Below are 22,678 nucleotides of genomic sequence, written 5' to 3'. Positions count from 1 at the left end.
CTCGGCCCGGCCCCGCCTCGGCCCGGCCCCCGTCCTCGGCCCGGCCCCCGTTCTCGGCCCGGCCCCGCCTCGGCCCGGCCCGCCCGCCATCGGTAGCTCGGCGCTCGGCGCGGCGGGCGGGGCGGTGGATGTGACGGGACTCTCCGGCACCGGCCATTTCCCGCCGGCCCGGCCCGGCCCGGCCCGGTGAGCGCGGGGGCGGCGGGTCCCGTCCTGGGCCTGCCCGGCGCTCCCTGCTCTCCCCTCCAGGCTTCTCCCCCCGGGCACGGCCCCGCGGCACGGACCGGCCATGCCTCCCAAATTCAAGCGGCACCTGAACGACGACGAGGTGACGGGCTCGGTGAAGAGCGAGCGGGTGAGTGGCTGTGCCGCGGGGCGCACGGGCTCGGTGCCCGCGGCGGGGCTGCCCTGGCCGGGTTTCTGTGCCGCCGGAGCGCGGTGACAGCGCTGTTCCGCCGGTGAGGGGCTGCCCGAGCGCCGGCCCCGCTCCGTGTGTCACACCGGCCTCGGCACGGCTGCTCTGGGAACCTGTTGCGGCTCCCTCAGGCCGCATCCGTGGCCAGGAGATGCCGGTATGCTCCGGCCTCCTGCCCTTCCGCAGAGCCTGGCAGGGACACGGCCTGGCTCTGCTGCCCACGTTGGCTGAAGGAGCTGAGTGAAGTCACCTTGTGCTTCACAGCTGATTTTTTTCTCCTTTCATCACGGTCCCCTCACATTTCAGGCTTTGAGTACAGGTCCCAGCAGTTGCCTGGTTTGAACAAAGTGGATTTAACCTGCTGGGCTCAGGCTGTGCTACAGTTCGCTTTATAGGCTGTGGTCGGAAATGCTGCTGCAGCTCCCGACAGCTGCCACGAGCTGGCTGCTTCTCCCTTGAGGGAAGCAGTGGCTGGAATTATTGCGTGGTGTTGCATGTTTGCTTCAGTTAATTGAGCAAATGTGCCAGGATGGAAATTTGGTTGAGCTGCAACATCAGAGCTTCACGCTTGCAGGAGGGAGCCCAGATCTACACACAGGAAAGCAGCAATTGTTGGTATCCCAAGAACCATCTGCTGGCTCCCTGGGCCCACACCTTTAGTGTGTCACCTCCCCCTCTAGACTGTTTTTCACCTTAAGCAGAAATGTTTTTGTCTGGAACATTCAGGCTTCTGTGGGATTGTGGGGTTCCTCTTAAAAATCAGGTTTTGGATCCTCTCATGGAGTGTAGTGGATCAGCAAAGGGGAGCCCCAGGGAGCCCTTTTGGGGTGAAACAAAGGAGCTGCCAGACTGCTCTGCCCTCCAGCCCAAGGAAGCCAGTGTGTTCCCTTGTGGTCATTCCTCTTACACCTGCTGCCATCAGATACTGGAGAAACCTTGTCCTCCAAATCCACTAGATCTGATTTCCCATGTGGATGGGACAACCCAGAGTGTCTGTGGGTGATCTGATGATTTTGAGTGCAGGGCTGGGGATTGTCCCTTGAGCAGAGAGGGCCTTCCTGCTGTCAGGGGATGCTGATTGCATCCTAAGGGCTGGAAATGTGGGTATGAATTGGTGGTTGCTTATTGATGAAATGTTTTTTCTGTGTTTGCAGAGGAACCTGTTGGAGGAAGACTCGGATGAAGAGGAAGACTTTTTCTTGTGAGTTGGAGTGCAGTGTCATACCTGCCTGCAGCTCTGAGGCTAGGGGCTTGGGAATGAAAACCTTTGACTCCTTTGGGATGTTCTTCCAGAGCTTTGGTCTTGAACATGAATTAATAGGTGTGACCTTTTATAAGAGTGAGAGATCCCACGGATCCTAAGATCTGTGGGAGGGACTGATGGGAGGTATGAAAACAATTCTCTGTGCACAAGGCGTTGGTTCTCTCCTCAGATCATCTGGGTCTGGTTTAAAAACATGTTTTCATTGTACTTGACCTGACTGCTCTTTTCTGCCTGCAGGAGGGGGCCTTCTGGACCCAGGTTTGGACCCAGGAATGACAAGATCAGGCAGTAAGTTGCTGTTGCTTAGTGTCACAGAGATAATAATTTATTGTGGCACTGTGAGCTCCTGCTGCTGTCTTGTCAGAGTATTTCTGTGTAGCTCATCATATGAACATTCCTTGTGCCTGTGTTCTTCTAAATAGTATGTCCTACCCCACATATCCACAGCTAAAGGAAATCTTAGTTTTGATGCAGCCTGTCAAGAAATTGTGCTTTGACAGAGGCAAGGGGATCAGATTACACCACAGTAGCTTATTGGAGTTTCTAAAGCCCTTGCTGTTTTCTGGTGACCTGTTCAATGTTTTTGTGAGGCTCTTTCTCTACCGCATTAACCCTGAATTTTAACCTTTCCTAGCGCCATTTTTTTTATTTTTGAGGCTTTTTTTTACCTCATCCTGTAACATGCTTCTTAATGTTTCAAGAAAGTAAGTGGTCAGGAACACACCAGGACCATGGGGTTCAGGCAGCAGCTGGTCCTCTGGCATCCCCTTCTGCAGGTAAAAACCTGATATAGGTGACCTGGAGATGAGCAGTGACTCACTGGGGTCAAAGCAGCAGGAAAACAGGAAACCATTACAGCTGGAGGAGGAGTGGGGCAAGAAGGAAGGAGTGAACACACTGAATCCTTCTCCCATCGAGTCATTTCCTGGATGAAGCTTGTTCAGGGCTTCAGTTTTTCCTGTGAAGGATGCGGTGGTGGTACTTAATCAGAAGTGTGGGGTTAACTGACAGACCTCTGGTCTGTGTTGCCCTGTTCCTTTGCTGATCTCTGTGGAGCCAGGACTGAGATCTGTGTGGGTACTGCTGCCTGGACATTGTTCAGACTATTCTTTGTTTGCAGCCTGTGTGTGGCTCTTGGTTAGGGATTTTTTTCCATGCCAGGAAGAAGCCAGCACAGCTCTGGGATGACTCATGCTACCATCAGCATTAGGCTTTGCTTGTTATCTTGAGGGGTGAAGGGCACTTGAGGTCCACAAGAGGCAGAGGGCATGTGGCTGCACCCTGAGTTTTCAGGGCATCTCTGTTCCCTCCAGAGTGTGAGGATGCTGTTGGCAGAGAGGAACTTCTCTTTGGAAGAAGTCAGTGTGGATAGAGCCTCCCTTCTAGGGCATGATCTGGAGGGAGTGAGAAAGCTGAGAATTGGGTTTAGGAGTGGGGTCTCACCTCCACAGAAAGGTAGAGATGGGGTAGTGTCCATCCCTTCATCCTCCGCTGCTGGACAGCACCTACAGTGTGTGCTGTGTTCCCTGTTGGGAGAAAACAGGAGCTCTTCTCTTGCCTGTCTTGGCCTGGTAGAAGGGAGCAGTGGCATAGGTAGAGGAGGACACTGCACCTGTGAAAAGGAAGAAAAGTGAAAGGAGCATTTAGCCAGGAGCTGGTGGGCCCATAGGTGTGATGTGACTATGGCCCACACATGAGGCTTGCCCATTGCCAGAGATTGCTTGGATACAGTGGATGTGGTATGGAATATGTCCCTTGGGCTATCAAGGAGCTACATCTATGGAGCATCTAGAGCGTCTGTTACAAAACAGGATTTTTCTGCTCTCATCAGCTTTGATTGCTTTCTTTAATAAGCACTTACACCATGCTATCATCACTTCTTGTCATGAAGATCACTGTGAAGTTTTTGATCAGTTCAGCCTTTGTGCTGTAGGGATCAATGCCTGGCCTCATAGTGACTCAGTTTTCTTTGTTTCAACAAAGGGGTTGGGTAGCTGCTTAAAAACTGTAAGGAAAAGAGGAGGAATTTGAGCATTTGGAGAGCTGAGGCATAGCTGGGCAAAGCTGGAGAGGCCAGGGTAGTATGGGGCTGGAGAAACGAGGTGTGAAGATGGGCGTAAAAGGAAACTGGGTGGAGGATTGGGTAGAGGAAAAAGTGATGGGATTTTGGGAGCAAAGGTGTGGAACATGCTAAATGTGAGGGGCAAGACTGGAAAGTTTTCCTTGTGCTTGGCAGGAAAGGGGAATGGATTGGGTCAGGGTGGAGCTTGGCAGCAGAGACCCTCAAGGCTGGCTCAGCTGTGGGGAACACTGCAAACCTTGTAGGGGAAAGAGGTGAGTGACAGTCAGCAATGGTGACAGGAGGAAGTGTCAGTCCCCTTCAAGTTGAGCTTTGTCCTGATGTGTCTGGAAGCTGCTTGGTTGGGGTGGACTCTCCTCTGGTAGTTGAGAGGCCACATGGGGTCCCTTTGAGGCCTTCCATCCCCAGCGTGGGCTGGAGCTGAAACACAGCTTTTAAAGGGACATCCTTTAAACATCATTTTCCCCAAAGGCACAAAGAACTTTCTCTGCCTTTGCTTTGAGGCTTTGGAAGAAGTGCTGAATGTGTGCATGAGAGCCTTTTCAAGGGGGGCTGGGATGTTCATCTTCCAGCTGGATTTCTTTAATTTGGAAAAGGAGCTTCTCATCACAGACCATCTTTTGAAAAATTCTGCTAAAATCAGCCCCTTTTCTGCACTGATTGACTCACTTTACTGCTGATGTTTGTGCTTTCAGGGAACTGTGCTATTGGGTTCTTGTTCATGCTGCTGCTGAGGCTCAGCACAGTGCTGGGGTTCCCCAGGAACCTCTTGGTCTCTCTGAATTCCCTCATTGTGCAGCTTTGGGGGGTCAGCATTCCCAGCCCCAGTGGCTCTGGCTGGCTGCAGGCCCAGAGCAGGGGGAAGCTTTGGGGAATGATTTGAGGCAAGAGCTGACTGCAGCTTCCCAGGGCACATTGCAAGTTGTACAGTGAACTCCAGTCACAGTCCAGGCCTTCATCTGAAGGTGATACCAAGGCCACACTGACAGGTATCCTAGTTGGATATAATCCTTTCAATGACTGAATGGCTTCGGGGAGTCATAGACTGCTCTTTTCCTCCCAGCTGTGACTAAGCAGCAACTTCAGTCTAGGCTTTGTGGCGTGGTTCAGCACTGTTGCCCCGTTGTTGGGAACAGCAGGGCTCTCTGCAGTGAGCTGGGGAGTGCTGTGCAGCCTCCTGCCTCTGTACCCTCCATCTGCCTTGGCTCTTCCTGCTGTTCCCTCTTCCCTGGGTGGCTGCCACAACCAGGGGTGTTTGGGTGGAATGTGCACCAAAGTACACACTGTTAATGTCACTGGGGTGGAAAACTGGAGTGTCATGCTGGCTGCAAACAGCCAACTTGGAGACAAGCAGCAGCCTTGGGCAGCACATCCCATGGTGTGTGCACAGGCTGTTTACAGTGTCTGGAGAATGCAGCACTGTTGTTAGCCCAGCACCCTGACCAGCCCAGGCAGGTTTTCAGTACCCAACCCAGAGTGGCCAAAAGGGAAAGGCTTATTCCTCCCACTTTGGAACAGCAGAGCACAAGACAGGCGTCTAAAACAAGCTGAGTGCTACTGGATCTCGTTGCTTTGATGGTGTACGCTTGCTGTCCTTGTTAAAAGCATCAGACTTGTAGTAATTAGCAAGAAAGAAGGTTGTGGGAGACATATTCCATGTTTTTGCCTTGCTCCCTTTCCTGGCAGGTATTTATTCCACGTTATTTCTCTTGGAAATCTGGCAGGAGTAAAGCACACGAAGTGTATGTGTCAAAAGCCCGTAGCTCCCCAACAGGAAATACACTTTGTATTAGAGGACTAATTCCCTCTTGCCAAATAAAACAAGAAAATATTTTCTTCTTGATGTGACTTGAGTTTCCTACCTGAAGCATGCCAGACTAATGGGAATTTTTGAATTTGTTCTGAAGCTGCTGGGCACATAGGCTGAGCATTTTTCAGCCCCCTCCTGGAGAGGCAGCAGTGAAGGGTGGGAGAGAGCAGAAAGAAAGGGCTGGTTTAAGGTCTGGTTAAGGTGCTGTGTGGAGGTCTGAATTTCTCTGACTTGGCCTCTTCCTGTTCTTTGCTTTGTTGGTTTTTTTTCCCCAGGTGGCATACTGTGCTACCCAAATGCATTTGTGTTCCATAGGAGTCAATACCTCAACATCTGTGGGAGTTTATAAGCCTTGACTTCTTTGTGCCTCCATTCTTCATCTGTGAAATGTTTCGTTCTCTTGGGGACAGGTGACAGCTTGCCCCGGGTTTGGGCAGGTAACAAGGGCCCTTAGCATTTTGCTAGCAGCTCAAGTGAGAACAGACAGGATGCTGAGAAGCAGCTTGAGGCAGTAAGGGTCTGTGCTCCATTGCTCTACCCCAAATACTGTTAAGCACCACAGCAGCTTGAAGTTACCAGCCTGTTTTGCCTCCAGTACTGTGGGGTGTCCCTGGACTGCAGCAGCACCCCTCAGGGCTCTGACCTGCTCTGGCAGGGATGAAGGTGATGTTGCATGGCTCTGCAAGTTCCTAGATGCACTGTAACCTGGTGTGCTCCCGCTTGTTAGTTGTACCAGGATAACTTGGTGACAAATCTGTTGTGGGAGGAAATCTCTATTTTCAAGCCAGAACAAGATTTTAGAAACATTTACATACTGCAAATGTAGACTTCTGCGTGTGAAGCCGATGTTTGAGGCTTAGAGGTTTTGCCAAGTTGGCTCATCTGGGGTAGCAGATGTTGGTGCTTTTCCTCTCGCCCCAAGCTGTAGCTGCATTGCTGGCAGCTCCAAGCTGGGGCTTGTTGTGCCAAGGTAAGGAAAGCCCCTTGCAGAACGTGCCTGCTTGTCACCCAGTGCCTAGGGACGGGCCAGGGCTGTGTGTCCTGTGTGGGGTGGACACTTGGCTCCCCGGGGCACTGCCGTGTGTTTCCTGTCCCCATCCTCAGTGCCACCTGCCGAGCTTTGCCAACAGCGGCAGCTCTGCCACTCACCTTAGAGTTTGTAAAATAAACAGTGGATCAGAGCAGGTTCCTGGGCACGGGGCAGTTCCTGCTGAGAGGTCTTTGGGGATTATCTGTCCCCTTCCCCTCCAGATAAGGAGCTCCTGGCAGTGTGGAAGGTGGGAGCTGCCACCACATGGTGTAGGTGGGTTCAGAGTGATGCTGCTCCCACAGACTCTGTGATGCACCATAGAAGGCAGGTTCCTTTCTTATAATGTCCTAAGTAAAGCAATTTTTTACATGTGCTGCTGGAGTCCAGCATGTGCCTTTATCATAGCTGTTGACTCAGAAATTTCAGAGGAGTTGCCTGGCTGTTCTAGCTCTGGAAGCCACAGTGCAGTGGTGCTGGAGAGCTCGGCCTGAAAGGCTAAGATGGGAAACCCCTTCATATTTAGAGATGTGGAATTCTTTCTAGAGCTTTCTGGGGAGGAAAATGCCTTTAAATGACTATTCTCACCTGTATTTGGAACAATAAGTAAATGTGAGCAAGTATTGTGACCACTATTGCTGGTTGCAGCTGCTCCTCATCAGCACAAGGTGTCTGCTTGGTGAGAGGCACCTAGCTGGTAGGAGACGTAGGTCAGTGTGAACCTATGTCTCTAATTAATTAATTAATTAGAAGCATGGTGGTGAGGACAGAGCCCTGTTTCTGGTTCTGCAGTGCCCCATTGACTGGCCTTGAGTCTGTGCTGGCCCCAGTTTCATGGGCCTTGGGGGAGGATACACAGTTTCTCTCTGGAGCTATTTCTGTTTTGTTGCCTCCAAGATCCTGCTGTTGTCCTGGCCTTTCTGGGAATGGTATGTCTCAAACAATGCATTATCCCCCCGGCCTCAAGAAAATCCTCATTTCTATCTCCAGGAAAATAAACATGTATTAGCTCCAAAATACAAACCAGAATGGAGCAGTACTTTTCCACCGGGAAAATTTTTCTGTCTTGCCAGTGTAGGTTTTTTTTTTTTTTTTTTTCTGGAGCAAATAAATGCATTTTTAATAACCCTACGGGTGTGATTTAGGCTGCTGTTCAGTGAAGGCTGCCCACAGAGTTGCATAACCTAGGAGAAGATGAATTATAACTTGGTTTAGTTCATATCAGCCATTTATTTGCTATCCTCTTGATGCCCCTGGCAGAGTGGGTTTAATTTAGTAACTCAGTTCCTGGAGGAGGGAATTTATTTAATTTCACCCCAAGTTATTTACTGAGCAAAGGTGTGATGTGGCGTTCTATGAAATGTAGAAAGATAAAGTATGGTTTTTATACTTCTTCTTTCCCCTTTGTGAGCTCTTCTGTAGCAGAGATGCCCACCAACAGCAATTAGTGCTTTTTCATACTTCATTTGTTTGTTAAAGGTGTTAGAGGGGATGTCCCACTTCTGCTGACTTCCCAGTGCTCTCTCTGAGCCCCTTGTTATTCCCTTGCCCTTCCTGGGATTGCCGGAGATCCATCCCATGCCATGTCTCTGGCTTTCTCTGCATTTCATCAACCTTTTTCCACTGTTGTGCCCTTTCATTTCTGTGGGTGAGCTCTCAGATCCCACCAGGCTGGGCAGCTCTGGTGCTCACTTCTGCCTCTCACGCTGCCTTTGCCCTGCCCCAGTGTCCAGAACCAGGTGGATGAAGTCATCGATGTCATGCAGGAGAACATCACCAAGGTGATCGAAAGGGGCGAGCGGCTGGACGACCTGCAGGATAAATCAGGTGTGATGTCAAACACAGCTCTGCTGGCCTGCTCTCCTGGCTGCTGGGCCAGGTTAAACTGGTTCAGTTCTGAAAGCACCTCATGTCAGACCTGGGCTTACATTTCTGTCCTTCCTGAGAGTGGTGTTGCTCAGCCTCAGGCTGCAGATCTGGCTTTCTGCTGACTTTCTCTCCACCTTTACCTGCTGCTCTGTGCAGAGGCATTAGTTTGGAGGCGTCTGGGTACTGGGATCTAGTTGGTCCTTCAAGCAAAGATAGATTGGTCTTCTCTTGGCACAGTCCACTGGCATGCAGAGCACATTCCTGTCCTCAGAGAGCAGCCAGTACAGAGGGAGCACAGTGGAACTTGTGTGCTCAGGTGAAGGGTGTCACATTGACCCTGCTTTGGCTTTGGTGAATCATGCTGTGCTTGGGTCTTTTACTGCATACAACTTAGTGCAGTTAGAACAGGGTGCTGTGACAGTGTGTGCACCACTGAACTGACTCCTTTCCTTTCCTTTAATAGACAGTTTATCAGACAACGCAGCAGCTTTTAGCAAAAGAGCCAAGCATCTCCGGAGACAGATGTGGTGGCGAGACTGTAAGGTGAGCAAGAAGGGGAGCAGGCAGGGCTGGGGTTATGGAAGGGTGGTGACCTGCCTGCCCCTGGGAGGAGGGGGAGCAGCTGCCCCTGGCACCCTGTGTAAGGTGCCTGTGTGCTCCTCTTGCAGTTGAAGGCGATCATAGCGATGGTGGTGGTCATTCTCCTGCTCGTGATCATCGGTGAGTAGCTCCACATCAGCCCAGCCACGTCTGGCATGGACATCTCGGTGGCCCTCCATGCTGGGAGTGACACCGTGGTACTGTTGTCCCGGAGGGACAGCACCTGAGCCACCCCACGGGCTCCACTCTGCCCATTAGGGGTGCCTGCAGAGCATTCTGTACTCCTGTTCCACACAGAGGAGCAGGCTCAAACCACATCCTGCTGACTGTGATGAGAATACCAGCAGTGCCCTGCCAACCTGGTACTGACCCAGGGTTGGCACTGGCTGATCCCAAGGCGGGTGGGAGTACATGGAAAAGTTTCAGGCTAGAGCAATATCTTCCAGAAACATCTCTACATGTGTCAGCCACCTTGCAATGAGCCTGCTGTGTACAAATGCTCTTCTCCAAGTTGATGTGCTGCTTAATTTTCACTGAGTGGCTGTTGTGGCTTTGCCATTGGTCCCTTCCCGTGGTCTCTGCCCTTCCTGGAGCTCCCCAGAGTAGATATGTCACTGCTTTTCCTACCAAACAGCTCAGAATGACCAGAGCATGTTTCTTCCAGGCAGAAATAATTCATCCCTCTGCCTGCAGAATGACATGCTCCAGGGATCCAGGCAGTTCAGCATGGCTGTGCAGCTCTTCTGGGTCTGGAGGGTTTTCCTCCCACTGAAGTGTCCAGGGGCAGCTCTGTAACAGTTCTTGTTCCTTCAGCAGAGCCCTTGTGGTCTGTTGTCCTTCTAACACACAGCCTGCAGTGGGAGAGGCAAAGCTGGCAGCAGGGTTGAGAGAGAGACCGATGGAAAATCCCATCTGGTTTAGTTTTGGGAAGCTGGAAGGAGATGAAGGTAGCAGGATATGTTGTCTAGCATGTGTGCAGACAGCAGATTGCTTTAGCTTGGGGCTGGGAACACAACGCTTCTGCTCGCAGCTGCTGGGGTTTGTCACTGCAGAAACAGGGGGACTCCCTGCCAGGGATGGGTGTGTGGTGAGAGCCTCTTTCTTTGTATTTTGCAGTGCCCATAGTCCTGAAGTACCGTTCCTGACAGGGCAGCTGAAGGCTTCGGTGGAGCTGCCTCTGGGATAAGCAATCTGCTGTGTAATTTAAGTGAGATATCTGTATATAGCTTGGAAGTTGTTTTTTCTCCTGGGAGCAGGAGGTGGTGGCAAGCAGCCAGCTCTAAGAGAGCGTTTCAAGAACTACCAAACAACCCTTTTTCAGTCGAGTACCTGTTCCTGCTGTCAGACTTTTTTTGTGTAACACAAGATTCAGATCCCAAACCACCTGTCTGGGTCTCTGGTTTGGAGCTGGCTACTTGCCCCTACAGTCTATCTGTATATATGGTTGAGTTGTAATATTATTAATAATAATAATAATAATATGGTTTGAGCAGCTCTCTGCTGCCTTCTGTGGAAGGCAGAGGGGACTTTGTCTTTGAATCAGAGAAAAGAAGGAGATAAATGTCTAAAGGGAAATACACCATTATAGGGAACTGATACTTTTGAGGACAACTGCAAGGGTGTTGTTTTTCTCTTGTTCAAAAAAAAAAAAAAAAGAAAAGAGAAAAAGTGAAATTAGGTTTTACAATCCAGAAGACTTTCTGGTCCTGCCATGGGAATGCACAACAAGCTCAGTGTTTTCAGTATTGCTGCTTACAGCTGTGACTAAAGACATTCCAGTAAACCTATTTTTGACTGTACATGTGGAGTTTTTGCACGTCTTCACAAAGTTTTAGAGGACATTCAGGGCTCTCCAAGCCTGGGAGTCCCTGTTGCTGTGTGTTCTTAACCAAAAGTAAGAAATGTGTATAAAACTCAGCAAGCAGCACAATTATATAAAGAGACAGCTGGAGAACAATTCTCCTAAAACCCATCCACAGTGAAGAAGCCCAGTTCATATTCAGAACCCTTCAGCATGATGTGGTGGTCGTGGTCCTGAATGGCAGTCAATTTTGCTTCCTTGTGATCCAGTGGGGTGGGCATTATTCCCAGACATGGGCACTGGGGAGCTCTAGGGACCCCTGTGCTAGAATGAACAGGAACTGAGCTCCTCTATTCATGGGTGGGACTGTTGTGTTTTGGCTGTTTCCAGCCTTGGTCTCAAGTGCTGGTGGCATATCTGTCAACCCTTTATTTTTGGGAGCCTTCATTTTTCCAGCCTTGAGCCTGGCACTTTAGCTGAGCCAGGCTCTTTTGGTTCTCTTTTTGGTCCTTCCTGAGGAGAGAAGTGTTGTCCTGCTAAGCACGCGTTTGAAATGATTCTGGAGAGAGGAAGTGGTGCCCCAGAGAATTTCCAGTGCCATGTCCCAGCTTCCTCCTCTGAGCCTGCCCCCAGGACCTTGTACAGTTTCCACCTGAGTGCTGCCCCATGCAGAGAAGGGGATTAGGAGTGAGCACGGCAGCCTGGAGGGTTGGATGTGACTCAAGCTCCCTTGCCCAGCTGGAATATAAACAGGGCTGTTCCCCTCTGTGAGAGCTGAGCTCTCCAGGTGGGAATCAGGAAGGCAAGCTGGGTTTTTCCTCCTGAAGTATAGGCTGGTTTTGGCATCATACATTCAGTGGAAAGGGCAAAAGTAAAGTCATCCTGCCTGTGCCTTTGGCTACTCTCTGCCTGCAAGGGAGGATGAGGAGGGACTGAGTCTGTCTCCAGGGGGCTGCAGATCTGACTGAGCTGTTTGGTATCATGTCCTGCCAGCTGGAAAGTGAGTTAATTCACTCCTGTTGCTGCAGAGCCCTGCCAGTGCCTCTGCCTTTCTCCCACAGGCCAGCCTTGCCTTTGCTGCTGCTGCTGCCATCCACAGCAGGACCTTGGTGCCACAGGAGTCCTGGTCAGAAACATTGCAGGAATAGAATTTGTTAAGAAATGTTTATAGATTTTTTTTTTCCCCACAAGGCTGGAAAGACCATTAGAAATGTCTGCTCTTGGGGTGGTACAGAGCAGTCCTCCACATACTCCTTTGGTATTGTGGTTTTATATTGCAGCTTGTGCTGTCCCACCCTGGACTGATGGCAGAGAGAACTGCAGTCAGCAGAAAGGGAAGGGATGTTGTTTCCAGCAGTGTCTGCATGCTTGGGGATTGGTTTTCACTTGGGAGATGTTATGAAGGAGATTCTACAACAAAAACAACTCCTTCACCCAAGCTTTGGGTCTGTTTTACCCATTCCTGTATTGTGCAGAGGACAGACCATCTGCTGCTCTTTTCCACATGATTTCTTTTGTACAGAGAATGGCATCCTCTGGCAAAAGCAGTGCATTCCTCCTCTCAGGATTGCTGTGTGAGCCTGTGGTGTGACCCCAGGTCCCCATGCCTGAGGGAAAGGGGGCTGCAGGGATGTGACACGGGTGCAGAGAAGCCTCCTGGCTGTGGCAGCTGGGCAACCCAGCGGGAAAGAAGAGTCTCCTGAGAAGTCCCCTTGCAAAGCAGGAGCTTTGGCAGGGTCTGGCAGTGAGGAGGGGCCTGGTACACGGTGGGAGAGTTGGGGCTCTGCTGCTGCTCCTTCCCAGGGCTGCTCCCCACATGCACTGACCTGTTCCTGCAGGGCTCCACACTGGCCCACAGACAGAACTCCTGACTCGAGCCTGGAGATTTTGCTGCAGCTGCTCCCGTGTTTACCTGAGATGCAGGGCAGGGAAAGCCGCACAAGCCAACCATCAGTGCACTGCCCCGAGCTGCTAGAATTGGGTGTCGATCAGTTTGAGGTTCAAGTCACTCAGTGCTGGGGTTGTCCTGGGCACAGACATTCCCAAGGGACAGCTCTGGCTGTGAGAGGCACCACCAGCAGCAAACCACCAACGACGGATCGCTCCGACGCGGGAAATGTGATGACAGAAAGTGCAGAGACGCGGCTGAGGTGGGAGGCTGATCAGCAGCAGGGCTTGGAGCACAGTCCCCCTGCGGATTCCTCAGCTACAGCCGGTTGTGCCTCAGGAGGAGCAGCGCGGGCTCCCCGGCCGGGCTGTGAGGGGCCCGGGCCGGGAGGGGCCGGTTGCCACGGCGACCCGGGCCGGCAGTTCCCGCCTCTCTGCCGTGGGCGCACGCCCTCCCCATTGGTCGGACGCTGCGGGGCGGGCACGCTTCCCGTTGGCCGAGCGCTGCGGGGCGCGCGGCGGCGCGGGCGCTGATTGGTGGCCGGGCGCGCAGGGGCAGCGCGCGCGGTCAGCATGGCGGCGCCGGCGCGGCGGAGCGTCGTGTTCGTGACGGGCAACGCCAAGAAACTGGAGGAGGTGAGCGCGGCGGGACCGGGCCTGGCCGGCGGGTCCGCCTCTCTCCCTCTCTCCTCGTCACTCCCTTCTCCCTGCGCAGGTCACGCAGATCCTCGGGGACTCCTCTCCCTACACGCTGGTGGCGAAGAAAATTGACCGTAAGTTGTGGGCAGGGCCTGGCGGGATGCGGCGGCCCGGCCCGGCCCGGCCGTGTGCTCAGCACCGCCCCATCCCCGTGTCCGCAGTGCCCGAGTACCAGGGGGAGCCAGACGAGATCTCGGTGCAGAAGTGCCGCGAAGCCGCCCGGCAGGTCACTCGCTCCTTCCCCTTTCCCGGCGGGATGGGTGTGCAGGGACACTGAGGCATCCCAACCGGCCCGTCCTGGCCTCGCTGCTCTCCCGCCACCCGCCTGCTCTGGTTTGTGCTGGTGTGTCCCTCTAGCAGCGGGAGGTCACGGAACCTCCTTCAGTCCAGGCCCGCTGGCTGCAGGACAAAGAGTTCTATGTCTGCTGAACATTCCAGAGCTGGCTCTGGGATGGGTATCCTGCAGCCATGCCTCTGGAACACAGACTTTCCCTTTCCTCATCCTCCAGGATGGCAGGGAGCGTTCAGCTCTGCTTGTTTTTCTCTATGGGAAACCTTCCCTACTGTTCTTCAGCCTCTCTGGCCCGCCTGGGGGGAGTTTGGGTTTGATTGTCTGTCTGGTGTGTGCTGTCTTTGAGGTCAAGTGGAAACACGAGGATGGGCCAGAGCAAGGAAATGGGTTTGGAGGCAGTGCCTTCCTTTAGGTCTAATGTTTTCCTTCTCTTGGGCTGTCACTGTAGGTTCAGGGACCTGTTATAGTAGAGGACACCTGCTTGTGCTTCAATGCCCTGGGGGGCCTCCCAGGACCCTACATGTAAGTGGCTGTTTCCCCTTTCACATGCCAGGGTTAGGAGCACAGGCTGGCAGGGTGGACCCTACACTCCAGGAGCAGTAGGGTCAGGGAGGTGATTGCTGTGTCCAGCCCTTCATCCTGCACCCCAGGGGCTGCACTGAGCTCCTTAAGCTCTGTAGGAAGTTAGGGAGCCGGAATGGAGAGATAGACCTGGGCTGCTGGCTCTGGTTCCAATCTGTGGTGCCTGCTCTGGCAGCTTGGGAACCTGTCCAAAAAGCAGGCTCTGTGCAGTAAAGGCACCAAGCCTTTCAGCAGGACTCTGCCATGAGTGCCCCACAGCTTCTCCTAGGAACAGCTTTAATCCAGAAGATAACAAAGTTATTATGTATTTATATACATAATAACTAAGATACAGTCAATTAAATACCCCACTGCTGTTTTCACTGTGTCCCCTTCAGCTTAAGAGGTAAGTCTGTCCTTCCTGGTAAGTGGTCCAGAATGAGTGATCCTACAGCACACTGAGAGGGATTCAAATGCCAATGAAAATGTAAGCAACAATGTCACAAGGATGCCTGTATTTCTGAGAGATAATAGCAGAAATTGTTCTTCCCTCTTTCCTTCCTTTTCAGAAAATGGTTCCTGGAGAAACTCAAGCCAGAAGGTACTGCCCTCATGTTACTGCTCTGTGTGTAACCCACTCCTTTGCCCCTGAAGTGGCTCCCTACCCATCCCAACATCCTTCCTGGGATGTTGTTTTTCTCAGCAGTTCCATCCCTGGATTCCCAGGCTCCTGCTGCAGCCTGGTGGCAGGGCTTGTGGGAGCATCCTGTTTGTCCTCAATGTGACCTGGAAGATCTCCTGCTCCCTGTGGCTTCAGGGCAAGCCTCTCTCCACTAATGCTCCCATTCCCTGCTGTGCCTTGATCCCACAGTTCAAATCCTTAACATGAGTACTAATCACCTTCAAGCACCAGGGGCTTTAGTTGTGCTGGGTTGCTTCCTCTCCCAAATTCATAGTAGGGAGATGGGATCCCATCTGGAGATGGGATGTGAGGCTCTGGCTTCAGTCACAGCAGGATGCTGGTGCCTGAGCTCTGTCACCTCCCACGGTGGGTGGGAATGCCACGTAGAGCACATCGGTGCCTGGGTGGCTGTGCTGCTCTCCCGGGGAGCAGCAGGGACTCCAGGCTCCCCTCTGTGTCCCCAGGCCTGTACAAGCTGCTGGCTGGCTTTGAGGACAAGTCTGCCTACGCGCTCTGCACCTTCGCCTTCAGCAGCGGGAACCCGGAGGAGCCAGTGAGGCTCTTCAAAGGCCAGACCCATGTAGGTGCTGTGTGCTGGGGAGGAGGGCTCTGCTGGGACTTGGATGGCAGCACTGGCTCTGCTGAGGACACTTGTGGTGGCCTCTGGGTCGCTGAATGTTGGGAGCAGGCTTAGGGAGAGCGCAGCTGGTGGGAGGGGGTGCTGAGGGTGCTTTGTTCAGTGGTGCTCACTGAACTCTGCACGTTACCCCAGTCTCCTCAGCCCCATCTCCCTCTCACAGGGCTGTATTCAGGTACAGTTCTTAGCTCTGTTATTTGGAGAGGTCAGAGCACTGTCAACATAGGGCAGCGTGAGTTTGGAGCTGCTGATGTTGGCCACATGCTGGGGAGGTGACAGCACCCTGCAGGTGGCTGCACTGTGAGCTATGGCAGCGTGTCTCTGTCTGTGCTGCAAGGAAAGTGCAGTCTTTAAAGGGTTTTTATGCTTTTTGGTGTTCTTTTAAAGTTTTTCTGTGCTTTCTCATGGCAGGGACTGATAGTGGAGCCCAGGGGCCCTCGGGATTTTGGCTGGGATCCCTGCTTTCAGCCAAATGGCTACAACCAGACGTAAGTGATGTTTCACATACAGCTCTTTGTGTAAGGCAAGCCTTGGTCAAGGGTGTCCAGGGGAGCTTGCCTGTAAGGAAGGGCATCAGGGAGAAATGTCCTCCTGGATCGGAGCAGGGTGGGTGATGGGAAACCCCCAGTTCAGGGGTTGTGTCACTACTGATGCCCCGCTGAGCCAAGCAGGGAGGCAGAGGGGAGCTCCAGGGATGTGCTGTAGTGTCTCTGCTATTGATACTTGCTTCTGTCTCCTGCAGCTACGCTGAAATGCCCAAGGCAACGAAGAATTCCATCTCACACCGGTACAAGGCGCTGAGTGAGCTCTCTGCCTTCTTTCTTCAGAGCGCCTCGCCAGAGCCACCCCGCACTCCCAGCTAGCGTCCGAGCCGCGGGCCACACAACCGCACAGAATTCCTGGGTCCAGAGGACCTCTGGAGATCTCCTAGTCCAAGCCCTGCCAAGGCAGGTGCTGTGCATGTCACACGCAGCGCCGGCAGAGAATCCCGCCGCTGCGGGATGCCATTAAAGCTGCTCCTTTTGAACGCACCGCTGCCTCGCTCTCCGCTCTTTTTGTTGCTTCAGCAGAAAGCAGCGGGTGTGCGCTGTTAACGCTGCGCCGTTGTGATTCGGGAGCGGCTTCGCACTGGCACCGGCACCGGCACCGGGCGGGGGCGCGCCGGGACCGCTGCGCGCTGGAGCAGCGCCGGGGCAGCGGCAGCCAATGGGGAGCGGCCGGGGCGGAGTCAGCCAATGGGGAGCGGCCGAGGCGGAGCCGCCGGCCAATGGGGAGCGGCTGAGGAGGAGTCAGCCAATGAGCGGCGGGCGCGCCGCACCGCGCAGCCGGAAGCGGTCAGCGCGGCGGACACGTGGGGCCGCGGCGGGAGCGGGGCACGGCACGGCCCGGCCCGGCCCGGCCATGGAGCTGCTGCCCCGCAGCCCCGCCGAGTTCGGCTCCGCACGCTACTGGGATCGCTTCTTCCGCCAGCGCGGGCAGCGGCCCTTCGAGTGGTACGGGGCCTTCCCGGAGCTCTGCCCCGTTCTGCACAAGTATGTGCGGCCCCGCGACAAGGTGAGCCCCGGCTGGTACCCAGCGCTGTGTCCCCTCCGGGCTCCGCCTGCGCGGCGAGCTCTGAGGTTGTTTTGCCTGTAGAAGAGGAGGCTCGGGACTGACCTTATCTCTCTCTACAACTCCCTGAACGGAGGTTGTAGCCAGCTGGGGGTTGGCTTCTCCTCCCAGGCAACCAGCAACACGATGAAAGAACACAGGCTTGAGCTGTGCCAGGGAAGGTTTAGGGTGGACATTTGGAGGATTAATTTCTTCAGAGAAAGGGCGCTTAGACATTGGAATGGACTGCCTAGAGGGAGGTGGTAGAGTCACCGTCCCTGGAGATGTTTAAGGAGAAGCGGGATATGGCACTCAGTGCTGTGGTCTGGTTGGCATGGTGGTGTTTGGTCATAGCCTGGCCTCCGTGTTCTTAGAGGTCTTTTCCAGTGGTTGGTTCTAGTTGGTTCTGTGTGTAAGGGTGATGTGAAGCTTCCATTGTGCCTTAGCAAGAGGTCAAGAGAGACCCCTGGGTGGCCCTGGTCTGGGCAGCTCTGGGGGTTAAAGCACCAACATCTTTCTCAAAAAAATGCAGCAGATGCATCACTTCTCTGCCCATGGGACTGTTCTCTCTGGATATGTTATCTTAGGCCATGGAGAGTGAGTTTGCAGGCCCTGAGGGTGTGGTTTTCACAGACACATCTGATATTTGCTCCTAAAATGGTCGGGGGAGGGGGGGGATATTTCCAGGATGTTCTCACCATCACGCTGCTCTCGTGCTGCTGCCCAGGTTCTCGTGGTGGGCTGTGGGAACTCGGAGCTCAGCGAGCAGATGTACGACGTGGGGATGTGCCAGGACATCGTCAACATCGACGTCAGCGACGCCGTGATCCGCCAGATGCGGGAGCGCAGTGCCAGCACCAGGCCGAGGATGAGCTACCTGCTGATGGACATGCTCCAGATGGACTTCCCTGATGGCCACTTCCAAGTGGTCCTGGACAAAGGCACGCTGGATGCCCTCCTGACCGATGAGAAAGAGGCCACTTTAGCCAAGGTAGACCAGATGTTTGCTGAGATCAGCCGGGTCCTGCAGGTAGGAGGGCGCTACCTCTGCGTCTCCTTGGCTCAAGCCCACGTGCTGAAGAAGGCTGTGGAATACTTCTCCCAGGAAGGCTGGGTGGTGCGTGTCCACCAGGTGGCCAGCAGTGGGGACCAGCAGCAGTTTGTCCTGCCGGTCTTTGTGTATGTGATGACAAAGTTCAGGAAGATGCCTGGCTCGGCAGCACGGATCCTGGAGATCTGCCCTGAGGAGCAGGACAAGCCCATGCGGGTGGAGAGCGCGGAGCGGCTGGTGGCAGCGGTGAAGGACAGGCAGCATTATGCCCTGCTCTGCAGCCAGATCAGCAAAACCCCCTGCAGGGAGCAGGTTTCCTTGGATCTGTGTGACAGAGAGAGCGGGAAGCCCCGCTACACGCTGCACGTGGTGGACAGCCCCTCGGTGAAACCTTCCCGGGACAATCACTTTGCCATCTTCATCAGTGAGTACAGCCTGTCCAGGCTGCAGTCAGGTGCCTGTCCTGGCTAGGAGCTGAAAAACAGCCAGCCCTTCAGGGCCTGTTGAATGTGGGGCTGGAGAGGGAAATAACCCACCTGTGTGGGGTTGGGGTGACGTTTTAGTCCTGGCTTTGCCATGGGATATGTACTTGCCTGGTGGTGCAAGCAGATGTGTGGCACAGAGCTTGTTGGGCAGAGGGACCCTGCCTGCCCTGCCTCCAATTCCTGCCTGGTTGCTGGTGACACCCAAGTTAGCACCTTGTGGCTGGGAAGCCGTTGCTGCTCTCTGTGGGTGTACTGGCTTGCAGGGCCAGACCCCTGGGGCTGCACTCATAGACATGTGTTGGCCTCTGCCAGCAGCACCATTCCCTCCCTGCATCCCTGCAAAGCTGGGCCTTGGCAGAACCTGGAGACAGCTCAGGAGCCTGTTGGACCCCCCCTTCTAATGAGATGTGGCTTTTTCAGCTTCTTGCATGAGCCTGCCCAAAACAGGGGAAATCCTGGCTCTTTTGAAGGTCACAGTGGCTCTAACCAAGCAGTGCTACCTCCCTTAAATGTCCTGCCATTCCCAGTGGCTCTTCCCTTGGAGGCTCGAGGGCCAAGAGCAGCCCAGGCTGATGGCAGCCCCTTCTGCAGTCCCACAGGGCAGGGAGACCGAGTGGCTCTTTGGGACAGAGGAAGGGCGGAGGCAGCTGGCAGCCAGCGCGGGCTTCGGGCGCCTGCTGACGGTGGCCCTGCACAGGGAGCAGCGCTACGAGGGCATGGCCGCCATCCAGGCAGAGCTCTCGGGGAAGGTGATGGAGCTGGCCCCGCCGGGCCTCCCTGCCCGGCAGCAGGTGAGCCCCCACTGCCTGGCCCCCTTCCCAAAACAGAGCCAGGCCGGCTCTCTGCCAGCAGGGAAACCCTCTTCTCCAAGGGAGACCACGCTGCAAGGCTGGATGCCTTGGTGGGCAGGAGATGAGCCTCAGGTGCAGTTTCTCTTGGCTTTCCCTCCAGGTGTCTGTGCTTGGAGGCAGGATTTGAGGTGCTTGTGTGGTAGGATTCAGTATGAAGTCCTTGCCCTCCAAAACCCAGCATGCTGAGAAAAGCAGAGATCCAGAAATCCTAAAAGCATCCAGGCCCCTGTCTTAATTCTGGCTTTAACTTCTGTTCCTTCTGTCTTCTTCCTGCCCGAACAGCACACATCTGAGCTCTTGCAAAAAATCTTGCTGTGTTTGCTCCCCTGCATTCCCTGTGTTCACTGTGGGAGTGAATCTAGTGAAGATCCCCAGTTCTCCTGTGGCATCCCACTGCTCCTCTTGTGTCTGCTTCGTCCTGGCTCTGTAGCCATAGTCAGGACAGTGGGAATGCCAAGCTCTTTTCCTGTAGCTTTTCCTTGTTCCCAGCAGCCCCTCTCCTCCCTGCAGGTGCCCTTCCTGTCTGTGGGAGGGGACATCGGGGTGCGGGTGGTGCGGCACTGTGGCAGCAGCCCCCTGAGCGGGGAGTTCGTCGTGGAGGACGTGAAGGGAGATGGCACCTGCTACTTCCGCCGCCTCGTCTTCCTCCAGAACAGGAACGTGGTGCAGTCTGAGGCTCGGCTCTTGGCCCCCACACCTCTCCCAGGTACGCGGGGCAGGGCCAAGGCTGATTTTTTAGGGTGACAGAGAGTGAGAGCAATACAGGAAGAAGGTAGAAGTCCTGCTGGGACCTGCCTGTGGTGCCCCAGAGCAACCCTGGGAGTGTTTTTACACCGTGGGTGGGCCAGGGCTGGCAGTGGCTTTTTCCCAGAAAGCGCCTCCATCTCCCCCCTTGCCCTACTGGCTGGTGTCTCCTGTTACTCAGGCCAGAAGAAGAGGAGGAAAGACAAGAAGAAACCCAGCCCCACTGAGCCACCTGGAGCCATCGACAAGAGCTACCTGTGCTGTGAGCACCACAAGGCCATGGTTGCGGGGCTCTGCCTGCTGGGGGGCCCCGACGCCCTCCCAGGTGACGAGGCCAGCAGTGGGAGGCTGTGCTGGGGCAGGTGTCCCCACACCACAGCCCCTTGGGGAAAGGCTCTTTTGGCCAAGGTGCCCCGTGCACCGTTTTCCCAAAGCGGTTTGGGGACTGTGGGTGGGATGAACAGTGGGGTTATGGCATCCTGGTGGCTCACCGGGTGCTGTTGGTTGGCAGGAGAGCTGGCAGTGCTGGTGGTGGGGCTCGGCGGGGGCAGCCTGCCCCTCTTCGTCCATGATTACTTCTCGCAGGCCCGCGTGGCCGTGGTGGAGATCGACCCCTCCATGCTGGAAGTGGCCACGCGCTGGTTCGGTTTCTCCCAGGGTGACCGCATGCACGTGCACATCTCCGATGGCCTGGACTACGTGGCCAAGCTGGCAGCTGAAGGTACCATCTCCCAGAGCATTTCAGGTGCCCTACTGAGCCCAGTGGGTACCATGCTGGGTAGTGGAGTCCTGGGCTGTTGTCACCACCTGCTTCCTCTTCCTGCCCATCTCCTGCTGTGTGCCACAAGCTCCAGCCTCACCAGGTGTCTGCAGCTCACAGCCTGTCCTTGCCAACCTGTGTAGAGGATTTGTTGCCTCCCCCAGCACCAAGGCTTGTAAAGAGAAACCCCAGCAGAGAAGACACCCATAACATGGCAGAAGGGGTGTCTTGACCATCCCATCTTTGGCCTTCCTACGTGTGTAGCTCACCCCTGTCCCATAGGATGACAACTGTCTGTGCTTTGTCCTGCAGCATCAGCCCAGTATGATGCCATCATGTTTGATGTGGACAGCAAAGACCTCACGGTGGGGATGAGCTGCCCGCCCCCAGCCTTTGTGGAGAAGCCCTTTCTGCAGAAAGTTAAAACCATCCTCAAGCCAGAAGGTAGGAGGGGAGATCTGGCCATGCTCCCGTGGCCAGGCTGGCCAATCCTGGGTGGAGTTGGAGCTGTGCCGCCGTTTCTCAACCCGGAGAATAGTGGCTACAGCCAGGATTGCTGCATGGCATCCCCTTCTCCTGGCGGGTGCTGCACCTGGGTGTTTCAGTGGGCACTGTGACGACAGCAGGATGGAGTGGGTGGCCTGAGACAGGCTGGGACATCCCAGGGGGCCAGCAGAGTTTTCTGGAAGCAGAAGGTGTAGGAGGTACCCGAGAACAGATCTCGTGGCCACCCACAACCCGTGTGGCAGCAGAGAATGGAGCAGGGGCAGGGGGGGACGGCAGTGAGGGAGACGTTTTCACCAGGGCGGCACAAGGGTGGCAGGGATGGAGTGGGGTGCTCAGGCCGCTCTGAGCTCCCCTCCCTCGCCCTGCTGCAGGAGTCTTCGTGCTCAACCTGGTGTGCCGTGACGCCCGGCTGAAGGAGTCCGTCCTGGCCGCCCTCAGGGACATCTTCCCGCTGCTCTACGCGCGCCGCATCCACGGGGAGGTCAACGAGATCCTGCTGTGCCAGGCGGGCCCCGCGGGCCGGCGCGGCCCCGCAGAGCTGGGGGCACGGGCACGGGCGCTGGAGGCGGCGCTGCGGCAGCCGGGCCGGCCCTGGGACAGCTCCTACGCGCTGGCAGACGTGCTGCAGGCCGTCCTCGTCCTCTGAGGGGGCTCTGCTGCTGCTGCTGCTCCTCTGGGGAGGTGCCCGTGGCTGGCCCGGGAAGGTGTTTCCTGAGGGAGGCTCCAGCTCCATGCAGGGCTGCACGGCCCAAGGGGCAGCCTTCAGCTGCTGGGGTGAGGAAGTGCTGTGGGACTGGCAGGACTGGGGATTTGGGTGTGTCCTCGTTGCTTTTCCACCTTGGGAAGAGCATTCCTCTGACTCTTCTGCCCCTTCAGCGCAGCTCCTTTCCTTCTGATGGTGCCTCTCCAGCATTCCTGGTGTCTCTGCAGAGCCCCAGCCCTGCTCCGGGCCTGCTTGTGGATGCGTGTGGGTGGGCTGTGAGATGTGAGAATAAAGTGCTCAGGGCTGCTCTGAGGCCTGCAGTGATTTGCTAAGGCTTATTTCTGAAGCAACCACACCCCTGGA

At 54.9% G+C, this 22,678-nt stretch overlaps 3 protein-coding genes across 6 annotated transcripts; all 3 read left to right on the top strand.

Annotated features, from left to right (window-relative positions):
* Positions 1 to 103: 103 nt before the first annotated feature.
* VAMP4 (vesicle associated membrane protein 4) lies at positions 104 to 10,864 on the top strand. Of its 2 annotated transcripts, XM_012575371.5 has the most exons (7): positions 104 to 355; positions 1,570 to 1,616; positions 1,917 to 1,967; positions 8,323 to 8,423; positions 8,929 to 9,008; positions 9,134 to 9,185; positions 10,182 to 10,682. In XM_012575371.5, exons 1-7 carry the CDS (start codon positions 290 to 292, stop codon positions 10,208 to 10,210), a joined length of 426 nt encoding a protein of 141 aa, XP_012430825.1. In that variant the 5' UTR covers positions 104 to 289; the 3' UTR covers positions 10,211 to 10,682.
* Positions 10,865 to 13,307: 2,443 nt separating this feature from the next.
* Positions 13,308 to 16,656, top strand: ITPA (inosine triphosphatase). Its single transcript, NM_001245332.2, is given in 8 exon segments — positions 13,308 to 13,389; positions 13,469 to 13,526; positions 13,614 to 13,678; positions 14,193 to 14,266; positions 14,875 to 14,906; positions 15,452 to 15,567; positions 16,036 to 16,112; positions 16,367 to 16,656. Coding segments are annotated over 8 exon segments (606 nt in total). The 5' UTR covers positions 13,308 to 13,326; the 3' UTR covers positions 16,488 to 16,656.
* A 131-nt stretch (positions 16,657 to 16,787) lies between these two features.
* Positions 16,788 to 22,392, top strand: METTL13 (methyltransferase 13, eEF1A N-terminus and K55). Of its 3 annotated transcripts, XM_030279703.4 has the most exons (8): positions 16,793 to 17,178; positions 17,942 to 18,689; positions 19,342 to 19,541; positions 20,112 to 20,307; positions 20,527 to 20,670; positions 20,857 to 21,066; positions 21,418 to 21,549; positions 21,984 to 22,392. In XM_030279703.4, exons 1-8 carry the CDS (start codon positions 16,831 to 16,833, stop codon positions 22,256 to 22,258), a joined length of 2,253 nt encoding a protein of 750 aa, XP_030135563.4. In that variant the 5' UTR covers positions 16,793 to 16,830; the 3' UTR covers positions 22,259 to 22,392. The 3 variants fall into 3 exon arrangements, with proteins under 3 accessions (XP_072789001.1, XP_072789002.1, XP_030135563.4); XM_072932900.1 differs by having other exon boundaries at positions 16,788 to 17,178; positions 20,527 to 21,066; XM_072932901.1 differs by lacking the exon at positions 20,527 to 20,670 and having other exon boundaries at positions 16,790 to 17,178.
* Positions 22,393 to 22,678: the final 286 nt, after the last annotated feature.

This window comes from Taeniopygia guttata, chromosome 8, assembly GCF_048771995.1.
Source record: "Taeniopygia guttata chromosome 8, bTaeGut7.mat, whole genome shotgun sequence".
NCBI lineage: Eukaryota > Metazoa > Chordata > Aves > Passeriformes > Estrildidae > Taeniopygia > Taeniopygia guttata.
This window is presented reverse-complemented; position numbering and strand designations above follow the sequence as displayed.

Coding starts and splice junctions, on each gene's coding strand:
- VAMP4 (XM_012575371.5), top strand. CDS start 290: ATGCCTCCCAAATTCAAGCGGCACCTGAACGACGACGAGGTGACGGGC. Junction 356..1,569: donor GCTCGGTGAAGAGCGAGCGG/GTGAGTGGCTGT, acceptor CTGTGTTTGCAG/AGGAACCTGTTGGAGGAAGA. Junction 9,186..10,181: donor TCTCCTGCTCGTGATCATCG/GTGAGTAGCTCC, acceptor TGTATTTTGCAG/TGCCCATAGTCCTGAAGTAC.
- METTL13 (XM_072932900.1), top strand. CDS start 16,831: ATGGGGAGCGGCCGGGGCGGAGTCAGCCAATGGGGAGCGGCCGAGGCG. Junction 18,690..19,341: donor TCACTTTGCCATCTTCATCA/GTGAGTACAGCC, acceptor CCCCTTCTGCAG/TCCCACAGGGCAGGGAGACC. Junction 21,550..21,983: donor AACCATCCTCAAGCCAGAAG/GTAGGAGGGGAG, acceptor GCCCTGCTGCAG/GAGTCTTCGTGCTCAACCTG.